Source organism: Dipodomys spectabilis, unplaced genomic scaffold (assembly GCF_019054845.1).
Source record: "Dipodomys spectabilis isolate Male_0828 unplaced genomic scaffold, ASM1905484v1 ptg000366l, whole genome shotgun sequence".
NCBI classification, from domain to species: Eukaryota; Metazoa; Chordata; class Mammalia; order Rodentia; family Heteromyidae; genus Dipodomys; species Dipodomys spectabilis.
The window spans coordinates 1,432,105-1,457,178 of NW_024871043.1; the positions used below are offsets into that span (position 1 = coordinate 1,432,105).

Consider the following 25,074-nt stretch of genomic DNA (forward strand, 5'->3'; position numbering starts at 1 on the left):
ATGCATGTACACACATGCACACATGCGCACATGGGCGCCCTCCCCCCAAATGCTTAAGTGAATACAGTAAAGCCTAGAATAAAAGACACTTGAGATGTTGTCCCTATGATTGCACAGCAGAGGAAATAGCAAATGCAGAGAGATCAACGAGGCCTGCCACCCAGCTGGACAGTGACAGAGCTGAGCCCTGCACTGCTTGTGGCTGGCACCCAGACTTTCCCAGAACCCCAGCACTAGCTTCCTTACTGGGAAGTAAAACCAGAATTTCTGGCAGGACTTGGTTGGGGTGACAGCTGTGTTCCCGCTGAGATGGTTTCCGCCTCCAGGAAACATCCCCCGGCTCCTGGTCCGCTGTCCATCCAGCTGCAAGGTGTAGGTGAGATTGGCAAGCAGGCGACCTGGGTTGGTGAAAAGTACGAGACGTGGATGGTGAGGGAGTTCTGGGAACACAGGCCGGGCTCGGGGTGGGCAGTGGCTATGGGGAGCAGGAGGACAGCCCTGACCTTGGAACTGGGGCATGAGAAGTTTCATCTGGAAGCAGACTGTGAGATTAACGCCTTCCTTCTTCTTGGGACTGTCCAGGTGGGAACACTCCACCTCGTGCACCGGGACCTCGGCTGGGAAGAAGGCCATCTCAGTGACGATGTCCACCACGGGCCGGGAGCTGCAGGGCAGGAAAATGCCATGTCTTTCCCTTGGTCTCAATTATATATTCAGCCCTGGGCTCCATCCTGCAGAGTCCAAAGGCCTCTCCTTTCTGAAAGCTGACCTCCACTCCGCTGTCTCCTTTCACCCACAACAACTATGGAGACAGTCCAGCAGCGCTCCCTGCTGTACTACTAGCAGCCTTGTGAACCCTTGGCCATAAAAAAAAAGTGTTTTGTTTTTGTTTTATTTGGCCAGATGCAGTGGCTCATGCCTGCTAGCCCATGTCTGCTACTTCAAGACAGAATGAGAGGGGTATAGTTCGAGGCCAGCCCAGGCAAGAAGTTTGCAAGACGCACCCTCCCATCTCAAGCAATATGTTAGATGTGGTGGCATGTAACTATCATCCTACCTATGCAGGTAGAGGAGGATTGTGGTCTAAGGCCGGCCCAGGCAAAAGTGCAAGACTATCAGAAGCAAAGAAGGTTTGGAGGCATGTCTCAAATGGTAGAACATCTGCTCAGATTTCAAACCTAAGTATTGCCCCTCCAAATTAAAAGTTTATAAAAAGAAAGCTGGGTGCTGGTGGCTCACGCCTGTAATCCTAGTTACTCCAGAGGCTGAGAGCTGAGGATCGAGGTTCAAAGCCAGCCCGGGCAGGAAAGTCTGTGAGACTCTTATCTCCAATAAACCACTAAAAAGCCGGAAGTGATGCTGTGGCTCAAGCGGTAGAGCACTCGTCTTGAGCTGAAGAGTGCAGGGACAGGGCTCAAGCCCAGAGTTCAAGCCCCACGACTGACCAAAAAAAAAAAAAGTTTATAAAAAGAGAAACCATAGGGGTTAGGACTGAAGCTGCTTCTGTCCTTGTCAAGAATGCATGAGGCCCTGGGTTTTGATCCCCAGCACTGTAAAATTTTAAAAGTTAATAATAGACGGGCACTGGTGGCTCATGCTTGTAATCTTAGCCACTCAGGGGGCTGAGAGCTGATGACTGTGGTTCAAAGCCAGCCCAGGCAGGAAAGTCTGTGAGATACTTATTTCAAATAAACTACTCAGAAAAAGCCAGAAGTGGGCTGGGAAGGTGGCTCAGCGGTAGAGTGCTTGCCTTGCATGCACGAGGCCCTGGGTTCGATTCCTCAGCACCACATAAGCAGAAAAAGCCAGAAGTGGCGCTGTGGCTCCAGTGGTATAGCACTAGCCTTGAGCTGAAGAGCTGAGGGACAGCGCCCAGGCCCAGAGTTCAGGCCCCATGACTAGCAAAAAAAAGAATCTCAAAAAAAAAAAAAAAAAAAAAGCCAGAAGTATTGTGGTGGCTCAAGTGGTAGAGTTCTAGCCTTGACAAAAAAGAATCTCAGGGACAGTGTCCAGAACCCGAGTTTAAGCCCCCAGGACCAACACACACACACACACACACACACACACACACACACACACACACACACACAAAGCTAATAGTAAACAGGGATCTTATGAGGGGCTTCATGTATATAGTCATCTAATAAGGCTACAGGATGTTTAGAATAAAATTCAGCCTATTTTTTTTTTTTGGGGGGGGGTCCAGTTGTGGGGCCTAAACTCTGGGCCTGGGCGCTGTCCCTCAGCTCTTCAGCTCAAGGCTAGCGCTCTACCACTTGAGCCACAGTGCCACTTCCGGCTTTTTTCTTTTTGCTTATGTGGTGCTGAGGAATTGAACCCAGGGCCTCATGCATGCAAAGCAAGCACTCTACCACTGAGCCACCTTCCCAGCCCCAGCCTATTTGTTACCTACACCATACTGTCTGTCTCTCTAGTCTTTTTTTTTTTTTTTTTGGGTCCGGTCGTGGGGCCTGAACTCTGGGCCTGAGCACTGTCCCTCAGCTCTTCAGCTCAAGGCTAGCGCTCTACCACTTGAGCCATAGCGCCACTTCTGGCTTTTTTCTTTTTGCTTATGTGGTGCTGGGAATCGAACCCAGGGCCTCAGGCATGCAAGGCAAGCGCTCTACCACTGAGCCACCTTCCCAGCCCTGTCTCTCTAGTCTTATTTCCTATCCTCCTTGAAAAAAATATGAGACCCTATTAGAAAATTAAGAGAAAAAAAAAAAAAGAGATGAGGGACATTGCTCAAGTGGTAGAGCCAGATAAATGCAAGGCCCTGAGTTCAAACTCCAGTATCTCCAGAAAAAAGCAAAAGGCACAGCAGGTGATGAGAAAGTATCAGCCTGCCTGGGCAAGAAAAACCTGTGAGACTCTTATCTCCAATTAACAACTGAAAAGTCAGAAATGGAGCTGTGGCTCAAAGTGGTAGAGCACTAGCCTTGATCACAAAAGCTCAGAGACAGCACCGAGTTCAAGTCCCAGAACTGGCTAAATAAATAAAAAGCATCTAGCACAGTGCCCAGGTCCCTACTCAAAGGCTGAAAGCTGAGATTATCAGGGGCTTGGGTGGGGGGGGGGGTGGATGGAGGGAATCTTACCTCAGCAAAAACACCTGGCCCTTTGCCCCTACAGCCACATCTGCCAGGCCATCCCCTCCAAGATCCTTCACCCCATGGATGGAGCGTCCAAACCACTGAATTCCTGGCAGTATTTGGGACCCTTTTATTCGCTGGGAGCAAGAGAGAAATTCATGCTGAGCTGGGAGAGGACAAGGTGGAGGCAGAAGTCAGGCCTGGGATGGGGGCTGGGCTTGGAGCTTGCAGGTTTCATGGGTGGCTGGGGCAACTTACCTGACTTGGATAGGGGCTGAGCCCACCATGCTGCCCATTGAAGATGTACACAGTCCCCTGTGCCTCCAGCGGAGCTCCCACGGCTACATCCATCAGTCCATCCCCGTTGATGTCTGTCAGGACACTGATGGTGGCTCCAAAGCGCCCAAGGGGGTGGCCAGGATCTCCCTGCAGTTCTGAGACCATCTCAAACTTCAGCTGGGGAGAAGCAAGGAGATGACAGATTGCACCTCGGTCACAGCAGACGTCCCTAGAATGCAGCCCTGCAAAAGCTAGTTAGTGAAGAAGGCATGCATATAATCCCCCTCAGGTGGACTTGCTGTTGTTCATTTATACGATTAACCTATAATCAAGAAAAAGCCCCTCAGAATAACTGAGGCCGGTGCATCTTTCTGCCTCTCCCAAGGTCCTGGTTCCCACCTGTTGTCTCTGGTAGATGAACACTCGGCCTCCTCTTTGCTCCCCATAGAAGAAGGGGGCTCCGATCAGCAGCAGCTCTGCCTCTCCATCTTGGTCCATGTCAATGCTACACAGCTCCCCACCAAAATAAGAGCCAATCTGTAGGGAGAGGAAGATGGCTGTGGAAGAACCCACAGGAAGGGAGTTGGCAGATTGCCTCCTACCCCTCCCTCAGCTGCACCAAGTCCATTTTTCTCATCGTTCAGAGGCAGGTTCAAGTCCTGGGTCTACCCTGAAAGCCTATGGGAAGTAAAACAAGTTAGGCTCTTGGAGGTCCAGCTTCTTAAGAGGGAGTGTGGGATGACCAGGTTTACAGAGGGTTCTGTGAGCAGCACCTGTGACAGGACTGACATGCAGAAAGGGGACAGGAGTTTGAAGGAAATGGGGAATGCCCCTGTGTTACACCTGCCTTAACCGGCAGATGGCCCTTGGGCTGTGCTTACCTGGGTTCCGCTTATTTTCTGGACCTGGATCCAGTGTTGCCCATCTTTTGGCTCTTGGAACACCAGCACCTGACCCACGTGCTGGTAACGGGGGGCTCCGGCTGCCAGCAGCGATGTGGGTCCTCGGGAAGGCAGCCAGGTCACTGTGTAGCCTGAGAGAGAGGAGAGAGAAAGAGAGAGAGAGACAGACAGACAGACAGAGCACCTTAGAAATGCAAAGGATCTGACAGAAGTTAGCATGCAGAAGTAAAAGGTCTAAGAAATCAAACTCATAATCAAGATGCCTGGAAACAGCCAGCAGGTCTCCTGAGAAAGTCACATGTTCTCAGCAGCTGAGGTCCTAACCTCATGGCCCAATGCTGCACCCAAACTGTGAACCAAAGGAACAAGGCACAGTTCACCTGAGGGCTGGTAAGGGAGATAGCATGGACTTAAAAAAAATAATGAAGGGGCTGGGAAGGTGGCTCAGTGGTAGAGTGCTTGCCTTGCATGCATGAGGCCCTCGGTTTAATTCCTCAGCACCACATAAGCAGAAAAAGCCGTAAGTGGTGCTGTGGCTCAAGTAGTAGAGTGCTAGCCTTGAGCTGAAGAGCTGAGGGACAGCGCCCACGCAGAGTTCAGGCCCCAAGACCGACATAAATAAATAAATAAATAAAAATAAATTAAATGAGATGTGGGAGAACAGTGGGAAGGGTGGTATTGATCAAGATGCATTTACACCAGGCACCTGTGGCTAGCTACTCCAGAGACTGAGATCTGAGGATCACAGTTCAAAGCCATCCCGGGCAGGTAAGGCCATGAGTCTCTTATCTCCAATAAACTACTCAGAAAAAGCTGGAAGTGGCAGTATGGCTCAATTGGTACAGCACTAGCCTTGAGCACAGAGAGGCTCAGGGACAGAGCGCAAGCCCTGAATTCAAGCCCTAGGATTGGTTAAAAAAAAAAAAAAACCCAAGGAGCGTTATACTCATAATCTGACTTGTGAAACTGAAACTCTTTGTACAAATACTTAAATTAATTAATAATAAAATGGATTTGACATATTAGGAAGAACATGAAACTGATGTGAATATTAAAAATAAATCAGGAGCGAAGTGTGGTGGCAGCACATGCCAATAATCTTGGGATTCAGAAGACTGAGATAGAAGATCTCAAATCTGCTGGGCACCAGTGGCTCACACCTATAATCCTAGCAACTCAGGAGGCTGAGATCTGAGGATCGTGGTTCAAAGCCAGCCCAGGCAGGAAAGTTTGTGAGACTCTTATCTCCAATAAACCACTCAGAAAACCAGAAGTGGTTCTGTGGTTCAAGTGGTACAACGCAAACCCCATGACCAACAAAAAAAAAAAGAAGAAGATCTCAAATTTGAAGCCAGCCTAGGACACACATCCATACGCTGTTTAAAAAAAGAGAAAAAGCCAGGCACCATTGGCTCATACCTGTGATCCTAGCTACTCAGAAGGCTGAGATCTGAGGACTGAGGTTTGAAGCCAGCCTGGGAAGGAATGAGACTCTTATTTCCAAGTAACCTTCAACAGTACCATCATGTGGCAGAAAGATGCAATAGCAATCACCATACCAATTTCCTCTATGCTCAACATCAAGAGAACCACTTCGTTTTGTTTTTATTTGCAAAATGGCTTCACAATATATATAGCCTAGGCCGATTTCTAACTCACAATCCTCTTGCCCCATCCTCCTGAGTGCTGGGATCACAGGCTTGTGCCACCATACTCGGCTCAAAATAACTTCGTTCTAGGGGGTGGGAGGTGGTGTACTAGGGCTTGAACTGGTTTCCTGTGTTTTCCAGGCAGGAGGTAGGCTACCACTCACAGACTTCCGTGATCCTCAGATCTCAGCATCCCCCGTAGCTAGGATTACAAGCATGAGCCACCATCACCTGCCTTTCATCATTAATTAATTAATTGCTTTTGCCAGTCATGGGACTTGAACTCAGGGCCTGGGCACTGTTCCTGAGCCTCTCTGTTCTCAAGACTAGCACTCTACTACTTGAGCCACAGCACGACTTCTGTCTTTTTCTGTTATGTGATACTGAGGAATCAAACCCAGGACTTCTTGCAGGCTCTCTACTACTAAGCCACATTCCCAGGCTGCATCATTATTTTAAAAGCCAATTGGAGCAATACTCTGGCTCCTCCAACCAAAACACAGCAAAAAAAAAAAAAACCCCAAAAAACAAACACACAAAAAAGTACTCACCCAAATAACCCTCTTTTGCTTCTTGTGTCAGGGGTTCATTCCCAACAAACATGGCATCCTGAAGGTCTTCCTTCAGGTCCAGAAAGCCCCCGGCCCAGTCCTTGGCTCCAACTGCCCCCACGACACCATGGCCCTGTCCAGGAAAGGAGGTGAATGGGCCAAATCCTCCTGAGCCAGCTGAATCTCGGTGGCATACCACAGCTCACATTTACCTTGCTGAGGTCTGCGCTGATGCCGCTGGATGACAGCTCCATGTTGAAGGATGTCAGGTCCCGTCTGCTGGTGCCTGAGGGACAAGGTTAAGGAAAAGGCTGGAACCAAGGAGCAGTAAGAACAGTGATGCCCTTGGGAGCATGAAGGGGGAAGGACAGTCAGCATGGATCACGGTACAAAGAATGAATGTGAACCTTGGAATCAAACAGAAGAGGGCCACGAGGGATGTGGCCTTCACACTGAGGGGCTTTCCCCTGTCTAACTCCAGGGATACCAACCGTCTGAGATGTAGCCCTCAATTTCTGTTCCTACCCAGGCTTCCCATGTCTACAGATGGCAGCCCCCCCTCCCCCACACCACCCATCACACCTACAAAAGTTGTAAGAACCCAGAATCAAGCATGCTTCTGCCTTCACCACATCCTGTCTCTAGTATACCAAATCGTGATGGCTCTGCCTTCAACGTATGCCTGTCTAAACAGCATGTTTCCTCCCATCTGCCGAAGCCAGATCTAAGATGTTTGAGAAATGATACCGGACACTAGGCACTCACACACAGTGAGGCCAAAGAGGACACACTTAGGGGAGGGACACAAAGGTACAAGGCCACTGTTTCTCTGATCATCTAAAATAATAATTTATTGAATGAACTCTAGGAAATAGAAATGAAAGAATTTTTTTTCTTTTTCTTCTCTTTGTCTTGTTTGTTCTTTCCCCCCCCCCCCCCTTTGGAAGGGTAAGGGGGCACAGAAATGGGGAGACAGAGGGTGAACAAATGCAGCAGTGTGCCCACTAAGACACTATGTTGAAAATGAACTATACAACTTGTGGGTGGGGATGGGAGGGGGAAACTGAGTAAGAGTGAGGGAAGGGGTAGCACTGTCCAAAAAGAAATGTATTCATGGGCTGGGAAGGTGGCTCAGTGGTAGAGTGCTTGCCTTGCATGCATGAGGCCCTGGGTTCGATTCCTTAGCACCATATAAGCAGAGAAACCTGGAAGTGGCGCTGTGGCTCAAGTAGAGCACTCGCCTTGAGCTGAAAAGCTGAGGGACAGCGCCCAGGCCCAGAGTTCAGGCCCCACGACCGACAAAAAAAAAAAAAAAAAGAAATGTATTCATTACCTGATTTATATAACTGTAACCCCTCTGTACATCGCCTTTATAATAACAATAGAAAAAACCAACAAAAAAAAAGATATGCCTATCTAGCTCTCTGATCATCTGCACTACCATCACTTGGGTTTGGATCCTCTTTCTTCTCTTTCTGTCTGTCTCTGTCTGTGTATCTCTCCCTCTCTCTCCTTCCCTCCCTCCTTCCTCCCCCCACCTTTTTTTTTTTCTTGTGCTAGTACCAGGGCCTGAATTCTGTGCTTCATGCTCTTTTTCAGATTTTTTGTTCATGACCGGTATTCTACCACCTGAGACACACCTTCAGGTCTCCCCCAACCTCTTCCCCTTTTTTTTTCCCTAGAAGAGCCTGGAAGTCTTTTCTGATTGGTCTGGTTTTAAATCACCATCCACAGTCCTCCAGGTCTTAGCCTCCTGAGTAGCTAGGACTGCAGGTGTGACCTGCTAACATCCAGCTCACTGTCTTTATCCAATGTGACTATGAGCTACCACCGAGCGTTCTACCCCAGGCCCCTCTCTCCCAGGGTCTGACACGCACCCTCGATGTCATAGATCCGCCTTTGCAGCTCTGTGAACAGATCTTTCAGCTTCTCAAATGTGTCCAGAATCTTTACAAACTCCTCTATGGGTTTGGAGGCGAATTTGTGCAGTGTCTCCTGACTCTCTGCGGTCTTAAAATGCCTTCCAACCTGTGAGAGAGTGAAGACTGAAGAGCTGACATGTCTCATGGTCACAAGAACTTAGCTCAGGGACAAAGGGGACCCAGGGAGCTGGGGGCTAGGAGAGAAAACAGTGAGGTAGCAGCAGCTGCAAAGGCCTGGCGCCCATACCCCAATGATGTAGCGGATGATGTCTTTGGCCACATCAATGTTACCAGTGTCAGTGGCCTCGCCGTCAGTGATGATGATGAGCACTTTGGTGGCATCTGGCCGGGCCCCCAGCTCTGGCCGGAACACCTGCGTCCTGTGTCCAGGAAAGGAGGTGTCTGAGAGACTTCCCCAAACCAGGCCTAAGGTCCCCCACACCTAGTCTTTACATCACTGTCTTGCACACTTTTGCCATTCTCCTCTGAGCCCCTTCTCCTCTGCTGCTGCCCCCTTCCCTCAAGGCAAGAATGCCAATGGGCATCCCAGAGCTCATGGGTAGCAAAGATGAGCATTTTTTAAGAAGTGACTCTGGGGCTCTATCTCCTCTCCATCCCAACCATGCCCTTTCCAATCACCAGCCTTTCACCAGCTGGAGATGCTCTCTATGGGAAAAACACCCCCACACAACTGGGCTGGGAAGCCAAGGGAAACTGAGTCATCCTTCCAGAGCAAGCATCTTCAGCAAGCAGCTGCTCACGCCTGTTAACAATTCTAGCTACTTCAGAGGCTAAGATCATGAAACTCTAAATACAAGCCCAGCCTAAGGAAATACATTCTGAAGGACTCCATTTCAAGCAATTTAGAGTTGGAGGTGGTGACATTCCATCTTAGCTACAAGAGAAGCATAAATAGGAGGATCATGATCCAGGCTGGCAATAGCATAAACAGGACGCTATTTGAAAAAGAAGGAAAACAAAAAGGGCTGTGGGTGTGACCCAAGTGGTATAGTGCTTGTCTAGCGAGCCCAAGACCCTGAGGCTAAACTCCAATACTACTAGAGGTGGGGAAGGGAAAGAAAAGATCAGTACACTTGATATAAAATAGATTAAGGCTCAGGCTGGGAAGGTGGCTCAGTGGTAGAGCGTTTGTCTTGCACGCATGAGGCCCTGGGTTCGATTCTTCAGCAACACATAAGCAGAAAAAGCTGGAAGTGGCACTATGGCTCAAGTGGTAGAGCGCTAGCCTTGAGCTGAAAAGCTGAGGGACAGCGCCCAGGCCCAGAGTTCAGGCCCCACGACCGATGACAAAAAAAAAAAAAGATTAAGGCTCAAAATTCCTGCCTTGTCCATGGTCTCCTGAGCAAGTCAGATTACCACAGCTCTTACTGGGAACAGCAACTAAGCTAAGCACCTGACCACAGATGTCAAGACCTGCTATCAAGACCTCTGGCTTCAGCCAGGCACCAGTGGCTCATGCTTGTAATCCTAGCTACTCAGGAGGCTGAGATCTGAGGATCACGGTTCAAAGCTAGGAAAGTCCGTGAGACTCTTATCTCCAATTAACCACCAGGAAACCAGAAGTGGTACTGTGGCTCAAATGGTAGAGCACTCACCTTGAGCTAAAGAGCTCAGGGACAGTACCCAGGCCGAATTCAAGTCCCATGACTGACAAAAAGAAAGTAAAGAAGGAAGGAGGAAAGAAAGAAAGAAAGAAAGAAAGAAAGAAAGAAAGAAAGAGAAAGACAGACAGACAGACAGACCTCTGGCTTTGTCTCTGGTATACAATGTTTCCCCAGCTCCCATCCACATGGACATGGTCTGTCATGGACTCCACTTGTGGATTCCTGCCTGGCTCAGAGCACAACTGTCTTTCATGTGCAGTTTTTATTTTTTGTTTTGTTTTGTTAGTTTTTTGGGTCTGGTTGTGGGGCCTGAACTCTGGGCCTGGGCGTTGTCCCTCAGCTCTTCAGTTCAAGGCTAGCGCTCTACCACTTGAGCCACAGTGTCACTTCCAGCTTTTTTCTTTTTGCTTATGTGGTGCTGAGGAATTGAACCCAGGGCCTCAGGCATGCAAGGCAAGCACTCTACCACTGAGCCACCTTCCCAGCCCCTCATGTGCAGTTTTTAGTAGCTTCCTAACTGGCCTCTTGACCCCTTAGCAATCTATTATCAACCCTGAAGCCAGAAAAGCTCTTGATTCACTCATCTCCAATTAACCACCAAAAATCCAGAAACAGTGTTGTGACTCAAGTGGCAGAGTGCTAGCCTTGAGTGAATAAGCTCAGGGATATCACCCAGGCCCTGAGCTCAAGCTCCAGTACTGGTACACACACACACACACACACACACACACACACACACACACACACACACACACACACACACACACACACACAAATTCTTACAGCCACACTTAGGAGGCTGAGATCTGAGGATCATAGTTCAAAGCCAGCCTAGTCAGGAAAGTCTGTGAGACTCTTTTCTATTCTTTCTTTTTTTGTTGGTCATAGGGCTTGAACTCAGGGCCTGGGTACTGTCCCTGAACTTCTTTTGCTCAAGGCCAGCAAGCTACCACTTGAACCACAGAGCCACTTAGGGTTTTCTCTGTTTATATGATACTGACCAATTGAACCCAGGGCTTTATGTATCCTAGGCAAGCACTCTACCACTAAGCCACATTCCCAGCCTCTAACTTTCTTATGCATTCTATTTTCTACATTCCTTTCACCTACTGAAATGTCAAGCTCCAGAGGGCAGGGATCTAATTATATGTTTCATCTCATATTCTGATGCAGTATTCCCAGAACTTAGAATATGGCAATCCACCTTCCCAACACACATGGGCTTAAATCCAGTCTGCAGCATGTTCTTTTTATGTCTACAATCTAAGAATGGTTTTTAGATTGTTATAGGATTATAAAATCAAACAAAGAAAAGTATGCAAGGGAAGCTATGTGTAGGCAGAAATGGCTGTAAAATCATTCCTGTCTCTCTATAGAAAAGATTGGTTGATTCTTGGCCCAAAGCCACTCAGTCAGAAGTGTTGATGACCTAAGTTCCCATGATTGCTGCTTTTTCCTCCCACAAATGACACTTTGTAAGAGTCTTCTCACCTCCTGTGACCCCTTCCTCTATGAACTTAATTGTTTCCTTTCTTGTTCTTCTTCTTTGTCTTGGTCCTTTTGGTACTAGGGTTTAAACTCAGGGCATTCAGCTTACTAGGCAAGTGCTTTACTACTGGAGTCAACCCTCAGCCCTTTTTGCTAAGTTATTTTTCATATAGAGCTCGGGATTCTGTCCAGGACTGGCCTCAGATTTCAATCCTTCTTTTTTCTTTTTGTTCAGTCGTGGGGCCTGAACTCTCTGGGCCTGGGCGCTGTCCCTCAGCTCTTCAGCTCAAGGCTAGCATTCTACCACTTGTGAACCACAGTGACACTTCTGGCATTTTCTGCTTATGTGGTGCTGAGGAATCAAACCCAGGGCCACATGCATCCAAGGCAAGCGCTCTACCACTGGAGCCACCTTCCCAGCCCAGATTTTAATCCTTCTATCTCTACCAGCTGGGATAAACAGACCTGAACCATCATGCTGTTTTTATCCTGGTCTCACATAAAAATCTTGCTATCTCTGCCTTCTTAGTAGTTGAGATTATAGGTGTGAGTAATCTGCCCACTTGAGAAAAGTTTATTCTATGACTTCTTTCCGCAGAAGTGGGACACCAATTTTGACCTGTGTGTTATGTGACTACAACATAAAGTGGATGTAGGTCAGGACTAGGTGGACTCTGGACATTAAGATTTTCTATCCAGGGGCTGGGAAGGTGGCTCAGTGGTAGAGCGCTTGCCTTGCATGCATGAGGCCCTGGGTTTGATTCCTCAGCACCACATATGCAGAAAAATCTGGAAGTGGTGTTGTGGCTTAAGTGGTAGAGTGGTAGCCTTGAGCAGAAGAGCTGAGGGACAGCGCCCAGGCCCAGAGTTCAGGCCCCACGACTGGCAAAAAAAAAAAAAAAAAAGATTTTCTATCCTGGACACTGGAATTGAGGTGGTTCATCTGCATTGAGGAACTGACTGCTAGGTTTGTTCGGTTTGATTTCGTTTCTGTTGGTCCTGGGGCTTGAACTCAGGGCATGGGCACTATCCGGTGAGCTTCTTTTGCTCAAGTCTAGCATGCTACCACTTGAGCCACAGCTCTACTTCTGGCTTTTGGGTAGTTTATTGGAGATAAAAGTATCACCAACTTTCTTGCCTTGACTGGCTTTAAACTGTGATCCTCAGATCTCAGCCTCCTGAGTAGCTAGGATTACAGGTGTAAGCCACTGGCAGCTGGTGAGGTTGCTAGTTTGTGAGTAGATCTAGCTTCACCATATTCCCACCAGGGCTGTTTACAGAGAGAATGACATGGATCTGACAGACCAGGTAAACCCCAGACTAGCAGGAAAAACACAGGGAGTCATGAGGGGTATAGCAAACACTGTTTGCCTTAAATTGAACTTGACAAAGGAGAAAAACTGAAACTTTTGCTAGGGGGCCAGTCTTGGGGTTTAAATTCATTTGGATTTCTTGCTCATGGCTGACACTCTACCAGTTGAGCCACACCACCAGTCCAGCATTTTGCTGGTTAATTGAAGATAAAAGTCTCATGGGCTTTTCTTCCTGGGCTGGCTTTAAACTGATATCCTCCAGGTTCTTAGCCTCTGATGTAGTTGGGATTATAGGCATGTATGTGGTGATCTTTTCTTCTAGTTTATAACTGAATGTGAGCGGGGTGGGGGGGGGGAGGGAAGGGGGGTTGTAAGATGAAATATAAATTATCTTTTCCCCAAATCAGTCTCAGTTCCCATGGCTATTTTAATATTGAAAAATAAGGTTTTAAGTTTTTTCCTTTTGAGATGGGATCTTTTTTTTTTTTTTGGTTAGTCATGGGACATGAACTCTGGGCCTAGGCACTGTTCCTTAGCTCTTCAGCTCAAGGCTAGCGCTCTACCACTTGAGCCACAGTGCCATTTCCAGTTTTCTGATGGTTAATTGGAGATAAGAGAGTCCCAGGCTGGCTTTGAATCTTGAGCCTCAGATCTCAACCTCCTGAGTAGCTAGGATTATAGGCGTGAGCCACCAGTGCCCAGTTTGAGATGGATCTTAATGTATTGCCCAGACTGATCCCAAACTCTTGGGTTCCAGTGATCCTCCTGTCTCATTCTCTTGGGCAGCTGGGACTATAGACCTGTACCACTGTGTTTGGCTCAAGGCAGGTTTGGGGTATTTTGCTGTTGCTATTTTAACAAGGTCTCCTTTCATAGCCTGCTTCAAACTTGCTATATTGCTCGGCTGGCCTGGAGCTTACAATCTTTTTGTCTCAGTCTCCTCAGCTGGGACGTCAGGTGTATGCTACCATGCCTGACACCCACCTTCCCTTGAATTCACACAGTAAAACTTACCCTCAGTGTAGTGATCTACATTCCTACATCATAGAGCTGGAAGAAGCTACTTCCCACACACCAAACAAATGGCCCTATCCTCTCTTCAAATGGAACTCACACGGCGTAGTTGATGGCACCAAAGGTGTTGGTCAATTGGCCCATGTGGGTTACACTGGCGAGCAGCACATCAGGGTCTTTCAGTTTAACATAATCTAAGAAATTAAATTCCGTTTTGTAGGATGTGGAAAATTGAACAGCAGCAAACTAGGAAAGAAAGAAAGAAAGAAAAAAAAGCTATATTGTCTCAGATTTTTTGCCACTTGTCTGCTCCAATCGCTACTTCTTCTGCAAGACCCAACTCCACATCCCTGCCTTAAATCAGTTATTCTTTGGAAGATGAAACAAAATACAATAAGAGTGGGAACAAAAATCTTAGGCTGGGAATTGACTTAGTGGTAAGCTAGGCAAGCACTAGCATGCATGAAGCCCTGGCTTCGATTCCTCAATACCACATAAATAGAAAAAGCTGGAAGTGGCACTGTGGCTCAAGTGGTAGAGTGCTAGCCTGGCGCAAAAGAAGTTCAGGGACAGTGCCCAGGCCCTGAGTTCAAGCCCAAGGACTGGCAAAAAACAACTTTTTAAAAACATCTGTTTCCCTGTGCAGAGCTGTGTGCTAAGCTCTGGGTCTCTGGACTTGTCTACCTCACCAGTATGGGGTAGCACCCAGTAGACCCATGTGTGTGAGACAGACCCCTAAGCAGAAGCTAGGCTAGTCAGAATTTCATCTCTGAAGACCTGGAATGTGCAGGAGTTGGTTGAAAGGAAGCTAAAATACTCTTGAGGAACTCATGTGAACTTAAGAGCTTTCCACAGGCCCATGTTATCCAAAGCTGAGGGAGACAATTGACAAAGATAGCAAGAAAGGGAAGAGGGAAACAGAAGCACAGAAGAAACAGAAATGAGGAAGTGGCGCTGTGGCTCAAGTGGTAGAGCGCTAGCCTTGAGCTGAAGAGCCCAGAGACAGCGCCTAGGCCCAGAGTTCAAGCCCCAGGACAAAAAAAAAAAAAAAGATAGTAAGCCTATTTAGGCTGGGAAGATGGCTCAAGGGTAGAGTGCTTGCCTTGCATGCTTGAGGCCCTGGGTTTGATTCCTCAGCACCATATAAGCAGAAAAAGCCGGAAGTGGAGCAGTTGCTCAAGTGGTAGAGCACTAGCCTTGAGCTGAAGAGCTGAGGGACAGCGCCAGGCCCAGAGTTCAGGCCCATGACCAACAAGAAAGAAAGGAAGGAAGGAAGGAAGGAAGGAAGGAAGGAAGGAAGGAAGGAAGGAAGGAAGGAAGGAAGGAAGGAAGGAAGGAAGAGAAATGAAAACAAGACAGAACTCTAGAATCAACTCCCTTGTTCTTATCCCAGTCAGAGGTAAAGGTATGGGTCCTACCCTGTAGCGTCTGGAGACCCATCCACACATGCTCCATCTGCCAGTTCAGCTAGGCAGCTACTGCCTACAACCAAGGAGCCCAACTAGTACAGTCACCTGGTAAGACGTGTTGCTGAGTTTCCTCATCACATCTTTCATGAAGTCCACAATTTTCTGGAATTCACCTTGTTGTAAGCTCCGGGAGCCATCAAACAGAAATACCAAGTCCACTTTGCCTTTGATGCATTCTGCAGAGGCCAGATACAGAGGAACCTGAGGACCCATCTCCAGTGTCTGGCCCACCCGTGCTGCTTCCCACAGAGGAGCAGCTACTTAGAGGTATTGTGAGCCCCGTGGATTCCGTACCTTGGTAGCCAGGACGCCCTTGCAGCACAGGTCCCCCCAGATTTGGGGGAAACAGGTAACAGAGGCCACTCAGATAAGTATTCTGGTCACATGTCCGAGACAGCCCAGGATCACAGGCCTGAAGGAAGCAAAGGAAAAACAGGCTAAGACTTCCCTTTCTTCTGTGTCTTCTGGGCATCATCAGCATAGAATGAGCCCACTCTGAATCCTGTCCCCCTCCGTCACTTCCTGTACCAATGTTACCAAAGAGAGGCAATTCGGCCTCCATGAGATCTCTCATACTCATCCCTCCATCCCTACTGCCAAGGCTCTAAGCCATAGATCTCACCGCCCATAAATAAAATCTAAACTCCTCACTTCCTCATTGATACTGTGTACAAGGGGGCACCATGCCCTCCCATTCCCAATCACACATTTTTTTTGTCTTCTTTGTCTCTATCTCTGTCTCTGTGTCTCTCTGCCTCTGTTTCTGTTTCTCTTCCTTCCTTCCTTCCTTCCTTTCTTCCTTCCTTCCTTCCTTTCTTTCTTTTTTTCTTTCTTTCTTTTTGTGCAGGTACTGGGGTCTGAAGACAAGGCCTGAGCATTGTCCCTTAGCTTTTTCAAGGCAATTGGAGAGAAAAATCTCATGGAGCCAGGCACCAGTGGCTCCCACCTGTCATCCTAGCTACTCAGGAGGCTGAGATCTGAGGATTGCAATTCAAAGCCAGCTCAGGCAGGAAAAATCCATAAGACTTCTTAACTAACCCCCAGAAAACCAGAAGTGGCTCCATGGCTCAAATGGTAGAGAGTAAGGCTTGATCACGCAGGCCTTGAGTTCAAGCCCCATGACCAATAAGGGGAAAAAAAAATCTCACAGACTTTCCTGCCTGAGTTGGCTTTAAACCGCAATGTCAGCTTCTTAAGTAGATAGGATTACAGGTGTGACCCACTGGTGCCATCAAACATTCTGCATATGTCAAACCACAGAAGACACAATGCTGCTTCCTTTACTTGTAACTCTTTCTTGCCAGCCTGCAGTTCCTAGGCAAGCACTCTACCACTTGAGCCATACTTCTATCCCCTGACTGCAAGTTATAGTGTCTAAGTCATTTTATATATATAATAACTTCCTCTATCAAAATCTAGCATAGCTGGGTGCTAGTGGCTCACACCTGTACTCCTAGCTACTCATGAGGCTGAGATCTGAGTTTAATAGTTCAAAGCCAGCCCGAGTAGGAAAGTCTGGGACACTCTTATCTCCAATTAACCACTAGAAAACTAAAAGTAGAGCTGTGGCTCAAAGTGGTAGAGTGCAAGCCTTGAGCAAAAAGTTCACAGACAGTGCTGAAGCCCTGAATTCAAGCCCCATGATCAACTGGGAAAAAAAAAACAACCACAAAACAACTAGCACAAGTCGGGTGCTGGTGGCTCATGCCTGTAATCCTAGCTATGCAGGAGGCTGAGATCTGAGGATTGTGATTCAAAGCCAGCCCAGGCAGGAAAGTCCGTGAGACTCTGATCTCCAAACAGTAGAGTGCTCAAGCAGTAGAGCACTCTCCTTGAGCTGAAGAGCCCAGGGACAGCACCCAAGCCCAGAGTTCAAGCCCCACGACCGACCAAAAAAATCAACTAGCACAATGCCTGATATCTATCTGGCAGTATCTTCATAAACAAGGTACAGTTAAACACTAGATCAGGCAGGGCATGGTGGTACACTCAGAAGGTAGAGGTAGGGTGATTACAACTCAAGCTTAGCCTGGTCTATATAGTGAGTTCAAGATCAATCTGAGCTGTGTAGTGAGACCCTGTGTCAAAACAAAGCCAAGTTGAAAAAAAAACTCAAAGCATAAATATATAAACACTGAGACATTAAAAGGTATAGCACCAAAAACAATAACATTGTATATCAATAGTCACATATCTTGCATGTTAAAAAAAATGCTGGGGGCCAGTTGTTCATGTCTATAAATCCTAACTACTCAGGGGCTGAGATCTAAACATCATGGCTCAAAGCCAGCCTGGATAGACAGATTTGAGAAACTCATCTCCAGCTAGCCACCAAAAACCTGAAACTGGGGCTGAGAATGTGGCTTAGTGGTAGAGTGCTTGCCTAGCATGCATGAAGCCCTGGCTTCGATTCCTCAGTACCACATAAACAGAAAAGGCTGGTAGTGGTACTGTGGCTCAAGTGACAGAGTGCTGGTCTTGAGCAAAAGAAGTTCAGGGACAGTGCCCAGGCCCTGAGTTGAAGCTCCAGGACTGGCAAAAAACAAAAACCAAATAAACAAACAAACAAACAAAAACCCTGAAACTGGGAGTATGTTTCAAGTGGTAGAGCACCAGACAATCAAGAGCTTGAGGTCCTGAGTTCAAGCCCCAGTCTCAGCACACACACACACACACACACACACACACACACACACACACACACACACACAAAAGGTCAATATAAATAACTCTTGAAGTTAGTAGGCTCTTGAAAATAACTGGCTAATAGTTGGTTCTCATCAAAGACTGAATGAAGCTCTCAGATGCCTTTAACCTTCTAAGGAATCTTGAATCTATGTACTTCTTCCCTCATTCCACACATCAATTGTTTGTTTTCTCCTAGTGCTGGGATCAAATCCAGAGCCTTGCACATACTCAGCAAGTGCTCCTCTGCTCCCTCCCACTACCCACAACCTCCTCTTTCCATATTGAGTTTCCTAAGCTCTCTATCATCCCTGTACAAAATTCTTACCAAAAGGCTTCCATGTGTGGGGTCTGCCACCAAGGTCATTCCCAGGTACTTGGAAGTATAGTTGGAACCTGTAGATACCAGAAGGTTGGTCTGGAAGAACTCAGGCAATCCAGGAGTGTTGGGGCCAGCCTCGATTTCCCTGAAAGCCTCTCACCAATTACTCACCACTCAGGCTAACTGAAAGACAGTGTTTCCGGCCAAGCTGGCATTGATAGAGGCCTCCAGTGCTGTTCCCCTCACCTGGCGCTCCTACGACAACCCTGAGGAGAAAACCCACCTGAGAGATGTAGTTGCCCAGGCCTTTACCCACCCACTCCTGACTCTTTGGGGCTTCAGATTCCCTATCAAAGCAATACTCCCCCTGCTTTTCGGGAGACCTCCTTAGACCGCTCCTAAGTTCCCGAGAAATAGCCATGTTAAAGTATATTAGACTTTGCCAGAAAACCACGCAAACATTCAGGTACAAAGAACAAAGAAAAGATTTATTGCCAGTAAAGGGACTGGCAAGACCCCTTCTCACAAGAGAGAACAGTAAAAAGAAGCGCTGGCTATTGTCTGAGGTGACCTATATAACCTAGGAGGTTTAGGAGGGCCTAGAAGGAGCTAGGAGGTGAGATCCTGGTGTGGATGTGGGGCTTCATCATGGTGGGCTAGGATTTATGGCTGCTGCCCAAGTAGTAGGTAAGGGGCCTTGCAGTGGCCCAGACCTGAAGGTCACTCTAAAGGGCTCTTGGTGCCTTATATGGTGGTAGCTGCCCCAGAGGAGTGCCATCCCAAGGTAAAGGGGGTTGGAGGCTGATTATTTACTGCCATTATCAAATGGGCCTTGTGTCCCCTAGGAAAGGAGCATGCCAAGCAATGAGACAAGAACTCATTGGACTAATAAGCCATATGCCTGAATTCTAGAAAGTTAAGGGTCTTTTCCCATGGAAGCCTAGAAAACTTGAGGCCCAGAGAATAATCTGCCCAAGGCTGCTGAGTTGGTTTGTTCAGTCATCAATTCAAAAGCCATTTATGACTTATGTACTATTTACTTAGGCTGGAGTACGCACTAGGAAGAAGAAAGAGGCCAAATCTCTACCTCATAAAACTCTACTAGAATGTAAACTGGTGTGGTAGTGCACACCTATAATCCTAGCACTCAGGAGACTGAGTTCATGAGTTCCAGGCAAGCCTGGCTACATAGACAGACCTCATTTAAAAAAGCTAAAAGAAAACATATCAACCTTAGAACACACAGAAATGTTTTAGGGGTTATGGTGCTTCTCATTTGCCACTTAAATGACACTTAAGTCCTCATTCTATTATCTGACAGCCTTTCCTGTTTCTAAAGAATGCCAGCAGTCAGGCACAGGTGACTCATGCCTATAAATCCTAGCTAGTGAGGAGGCTGAGATCTGAGGATCGGGTTCAAAGTCAGACTGGCAGAAAAGTCTGTGAGACTTATGTGCAATTAAACAGCAAAGAAATAACAAACAAACAAAACTTGAGCTGTGGCTCAAGTGGTAAAGCTTTGAGAGAGGAAAAAAAAAGCAAGAGTTCAAGGCCTGCTGGGCACTGGGCACTGGTAGCTCAAACCTGTCATCCTAGCTACTCAGGAGGCTGAGATTGAGGATCACGGTTCAAAGCCAGCCCAGGCAAGAAACTCCATGGAACTCATACCCAATAAACCACCAGAAAAACCGTAGTGGCGCTGTGGCTCCGGTGGTAGAGTGCTGGCCTTGAGCTGAAGAGCTGAGGGACAGCACCTAGGACCAGAGTTCAAGACCCACGACTGACACACACACAAAAAAGTGCTCAAGGCCTCGAGTTCAAGCCCCTCAGTACCAAAACAACAACAAAAAGCATGGCTACATTTCCTGGCCGTGTGACATGTAGGCCTGGACGCTGGGCCTTGAGGTTGCACTCTACAGGTCAGGAAGGACTTGAGGGGCCCCCACAGCTCACCTGTTTCCAACCTGCAGAACTCGATACCCGAAGTGCCTCCCCGCGTGTGGGGAGGAGAACTCCTGCACGTGCCTCACGTCCAGGTTGTAGCTCGAGGCCAACACTGCGTGGGGAGAGAGGGAGATCAGTACTTCCCGTCTGGACAGCTTCCCTGACTCAGGAGACACCTGCCCCCAGCCCCCCTACTGCATTGATACCGCATTCAACGCATTCACAGTGCGGGCGCTGATTGGCTGCTGTCCACGTGCCCGGTACCTAGGCCCTCCTCTCCTGCCCCTCAATCAAGATACACATGAAGGCCTTGAGTGCAGCCAGGTCCTGACCCTCTGGACCCTCAGGACCATGGAGCTCCCCCTCTCTGCCACCCAGGGCTCCAGAAACGCTTCTCAAGGCCTGAGAGAGACACAACTTCTCTTTTGTCCATCAACAAACAAGAAAGAATGAGAAGGTGGAAGCCCTGAGTAAGGAGCCCACAACGGAAGGGGCCCTGAGGTTTAGGGTGACCATGGTTCCCCGACTTGAGCCCAGATGGGGATACCCCAGATAGGTTGCTCAATCTCATCCACTCCTCCTGGGGGGCATGGGCCCGACGCATCTGAGAACACACTTATCAGCCTCCGAGATTCAAGATGCATTGTCGTCTGAGGCTCCCCCAACCCCACCCCTTCAAAGATGGGTCACTCCCTGAGCCTTTAGATCACACACACACACACACACACACACACACACACACACACACACACACACACACATCTCAGGCAGCTTAGTTGTCATCTGCAAAACTCCAAACTGTCTTTTCTCAACCTTCCATGGCCCAGAATTTGAACTTAATTCACAGCATCTTGGGATATCAGAACCTTCATTTGCTCAGATGAAGAGTCAGAGGCCTGCCAAAGGGTCTGGCTTAAGACCAATCAGAAACGGAATGCCAGCAGGAGCATCTGAATCCAGCATTCTCCTATGTGCTCATTAATGTCTTAATTTTTTAGTTGTTTGAGACAAGGTTTCCCTATATATCCCAGGCTGACCTGGAACTCCTGATCCTCACACTTTGTCGCTTGAATACTGGGATTACATGTGCCCATTCCATACCTTATTCAGCATCTACCTTTATTTATCTGTTTGTTTGTACCCATCCTGGGGTTCCAACTCAGGGTGTGAGCACTATCCTTGAACTGTTTTTGCTCAAGGCCACAGCTTCATTTTCAGCTTTTTGATGGCTAATTGTAGATAAGAGTCTCATGGACTTCCCTACCCCAGCTGGCTTCAAACCTTGATCCTCAGATCTCAGTCTCCTGACTGGCTAGGATTACAGGCATGAGCTACCAGCCCCCCAGCTCTTCCTTAATTCCCTCCACACTCTGCCTGTGTTTTGGGTGCTGGCTTCCTTTCCTTTCCCTGTCCCGCTCCAGGATTTCTTACACCAATCCACCCCATGAGCAGCCCCTGGTTATTTATCTCCAGATCCACCACAGAGCCCTGCAATTTTCCTGGTCACAAACCCCAGTCCCTTTCCCTTTCTTCCCCCAATTTCCTACCGAACAGAAAGAGCCCAGACAGCAGCCGCCTGATGGTGGTGTTACAGGAGTTCATCTTTCCCACACTGGACCCGGGCCTCAGTCTCAGGCCTTTTAGATTTGCTGGCAGCCTACACTGCGTGAAAGAGGGAAATGACAATGCCCTGGGGGCCTCTTGCAATATAGAAATTTCTCACCCGACACCAGACTAGTGACTTTGAGCAGAGGTAGGAGGGGCGTGTGTGCCTGTAGTGATTGTGAAACCACTAGGTTCAGAGAGGAAGTGTGAGCAGGTTATAGATATTTTCTTTGTCTACTTGCAGAGAAGATGACAGTGCAGTGGTTAGGTGGCCGTTTGGGCTCAAGAGCAGCTGTATCAAGTCTCCCACTAAAAAGTCATCTGAAAATTCTTCAAAGCCCAGTAGAGGGCTGGTCAAGGAAGCTACATCTGTAGTGGAATTCTACATAGCCATGAAAAAGAATGAGCATGGAGGACAGAAGACAGGGTGGAGGGCGGGGAGATGTAACAGCCCTTATTTTATTTTATTTTTTGTGCCAATCCTGGGGTTTGTATTCAGGACCTGGGTGCTGCCCCTGAGCTTTTTTTGTTCCATGCTGGTGTTCTACCATGTGAGACACTGCTCCATTTCTGGCTTTTTGCTGGTTAATTGGAGGTAAAAAAAAAAAAATCTCATGGACTTTACAGTCCACGCTGACTTTGAATCTTGATCCTCAGATCTCAAACTCCTGAGTAGCTAGGATTATAGCTACTTGGCATGAGGCAGCTTTCTCTTGACACAGAATGACATTCATTATGCTCTGCTAGGGAAAAGAAACAAGCTACAGAATGGTATATGTCATAAGTAATCTTAGTTCTAAACATCAACAACAGAGTCAAATGGATAGAATGGGAGAACATATTTGCAAGTCATATATATGACATTTTTATCCAGAAAATATAGAGAACTCTTCAATGTGAAAACACCTAGTTTTATTTTTTGTTTTTCTTTATAAAATTATGGTATACTTTTTTTAATCTTAAAAATTTCTTTGACTTTAAAAATTATTTTGTGTAACATCTGAATTTATATTATATATCTGTATATATTTAATTATTATTTTTATTATTATATATATATATATATTGGAGGGGGAATACCGTACAGAGGGGTCATAATTACATGGGCAAGATAATAAGTACATTTCTTTTTTTTTGTTTTGTTTTGTTTTTGTCTTTTCTTTTTTGGTACTGGGGATCGAACCCAGGACGTTGCACTTGCTAGGCAAGCGCTTTGCCACTGAGCTACATCCCAGCCCAAGATGAGTACATTTCTTATCAAGCATTGTTGCCTCCTCCTTTGTTTCCCCTTCCTATCCCTTTCCAATCCCACCCCCTCTGGTATTCATTTTTTCCCTTTGTAATTGTAGGGGGATTAGACCACCATGTCAATTGATAGACAAGTGCTCAACTACTCAGCCGCACCTCAGGCTCTGTTATTTATTCTTTAAATAATCTGTGGTGGATTTTGTTTTGTTTTAATGAACACAGGGTTTGGGTAGACAGTTCTTTAAAGCTGATCAACAGGCACATGAAAAGATGTTTAACTTCATTAGTCATTAAAGAAATGCACATCAATGCCACAGTGAGATACCACCAGCTGGGATGGCTAGAGTTCTCAAAAAGGAAAGAAGAGAAAAGGGGCAGGAAGAAGAAGAAGAGAAAGAGAAAGAGAGAGAGAGGAACTGATGAGGTTATTGAGCAATTGGAACTCTGATACAATGACAAAGGGAATATAAATACCACAGCTGCAGCTGAGCTTTGAGGGCTCACACCTGTCATCTTAACTACCACGGAAGCTGAGATCTGAGGATCAAAGTTCAAAGCTAGTCCAAGCAGGAAAGCACGAGACTCTTATCTCCAATCAACCATTAAGAAACAGAAGTGGAGTTGTGGCTCAAGTAGTGGGAGAGCTAGCCTTGAGCAAAAAAAGCTCAGGGCTGGGAATCAGGGGCTTACGCCTGTCATCCTAGCTATTCAGGAGGCTGAGATCTGAGGATCAGGTTCAAAGCCAGCCCAGGTCAGGAAAGGCTATGAGACTCTTATCTCCAATAAACCACTCAGAAAACCAAAAGTGGTGCTCTGGCTCAAGTGGTAGAGTGCTTGCCTTGAGCTGAGGAGCTGAAGGACAGCCCCCAAGCCCAGAGTTCAAGCTCCACAACCGACACACACACACACAAAAAGCAAGCAAGCAAGCAAGCAAGCTCAGGGACAGCATTCAGGTCCTGAGTTCAAGCCCCAGGACTAGCACACGTGCACACACACACACACACACACACACACACACACACACACACACACACACACACACACACACACAGATAAAGCTACTATTGAAACCATTTTGAGAGTTCTTCAAAAAAATTAGCATAGCTTGCAGAGTGGCTCAGAGTGCCTGCCTAGCAAGCACAGGCCATAACTTCAATTCACAGAACCACCAAGAAAAAAGAAAGAAAAAGTTAAAACAGTCACCACTTGAACCAGCAATTCCTTTCCTAAGCACACATCCTGAAGAACTGAAACTGTGTTTATACAAACAGTTATACACAGGGGTGAGGGCTCAGGATGGAAAAATTGGGAGGAAGTATTCAAAAAGAAATGTACTCATTATAATAAAAATAAATTTTAGGGGCTGGGAAGGTGGCTCAATGGTAGAGTGCTTGCGTAGAGGCCCTGGGTTTAATTCCTCAGCACCACATAAGCAGAAAAAGCCGGAAGTGGAGCTGTTGCTCAAGTGGTAGAGCACTAGCCTTGAGCTGAAGAGCTGAGGAACAGTGCCCAGACTCAGAGTTCAAGCCCCATGACTGACTAAATAAATAAATAAATAAATAAATAGTTTTTTTTTAAGTTATACATAAATGGTAATAGCAGCCTTATTCATCCTGACAGATTGGAGTCCTGGCTCTGTGGTAGCAGTGCCTGCCTAGCAAGTAGGAGGCCCTGGGTTCAAATCCCAGTACCAAAAAAACAAACCAAACTTGTACATCCTGGACAAATACTGGCTATACCCCATATGTGTAGCATCTAATAGATAGATAAGCAAAATATGGACAAATAGATAAATAATGCATGAGTAGTCTATACAATATCATATTTGTGCATAAAAAGAATGGAGTAGCTAGTCTCCAGTGGCTCACACCTGTAATCCTAGTTACTCAGGAGGCTAAGATCTAAGTATCTCTGTTCCAAGCCAGCCTGGGCAGAAAGTCCATGAGACACTAATCTCTAATGAACC

At 47.1% G+C, this 25,074-nt stretch overlaps 1 protein-coding gene across 1 annotated transcript in view; it reads right to left on the bottom strand.

The window, feature by feature from the left end:
* Nucleotides 1-21,942, bottom strand: part of Itgal (integrin subunit alpha L) — a 38,389-nt gene extending 16,447 nt beyond the window's left edge. The window contains exons 1-17 of the mRNA XM_042666824.1: nt 21,803-21,942; nt 20,265-20,367; nt 18,483-18,577; nt 18,318-18,385; nt 15,599-15,716; nt 15,350-15,480; nt 13,936-14,081; nt 8,643-8,775; nt 8,351-8,501; nt 6,686-6,759; nt 6,474-6,606; nt 4,253-4,404; nt 3,771-3,908; nt 3,351-3,548; nt 3,099-3,229; nt 504-664; nt 247-398 (exon numbers count right to left, since the gene is read on the bottom strand). Of these exons, the coding sequence (XP_042522758.1) occupies nt 247-398; nt 504-664; nt 3,099-3,229; nt 3,351-3,548; nt 3,771-3,908; nt 4,253-4,404; nt 6,474-6,606; nt 6,686-6,759; nt 8,351-8,501; nt 8,643-8,775; nt 13,936-14,081; nt 15,350-15,480; nt 15,599-15,716; nt 18,318-18,385; nt 18,483-18,577; nt 20,265-20,367; nt 21,803-21,857 (2,139 nt within the window). The 5' untranslated portion in view covers nt 21,858-21,942. The remainder of the gene's footprint in view (nt 1-246; nt 399-503; nt 665-3,098; nt 3,230-3,350; nt 3,549-3,770; nt 3,909-4,252; nt 4,405-6,473; nt 6,607-6,685; nt 6,760-8,350; nt 8,502-8,642; nt 8,776-13,935; nt 14,082-15,349; nt 15,481-15,598; nt 15,717-18,317; nt 18,386-18,482; nt 18,578-20,264; nt 20,368-21,802) is intronic.
* Between the last annotated feature and the right edge of the window lie 3,132 nt (nt 21,943-25,074).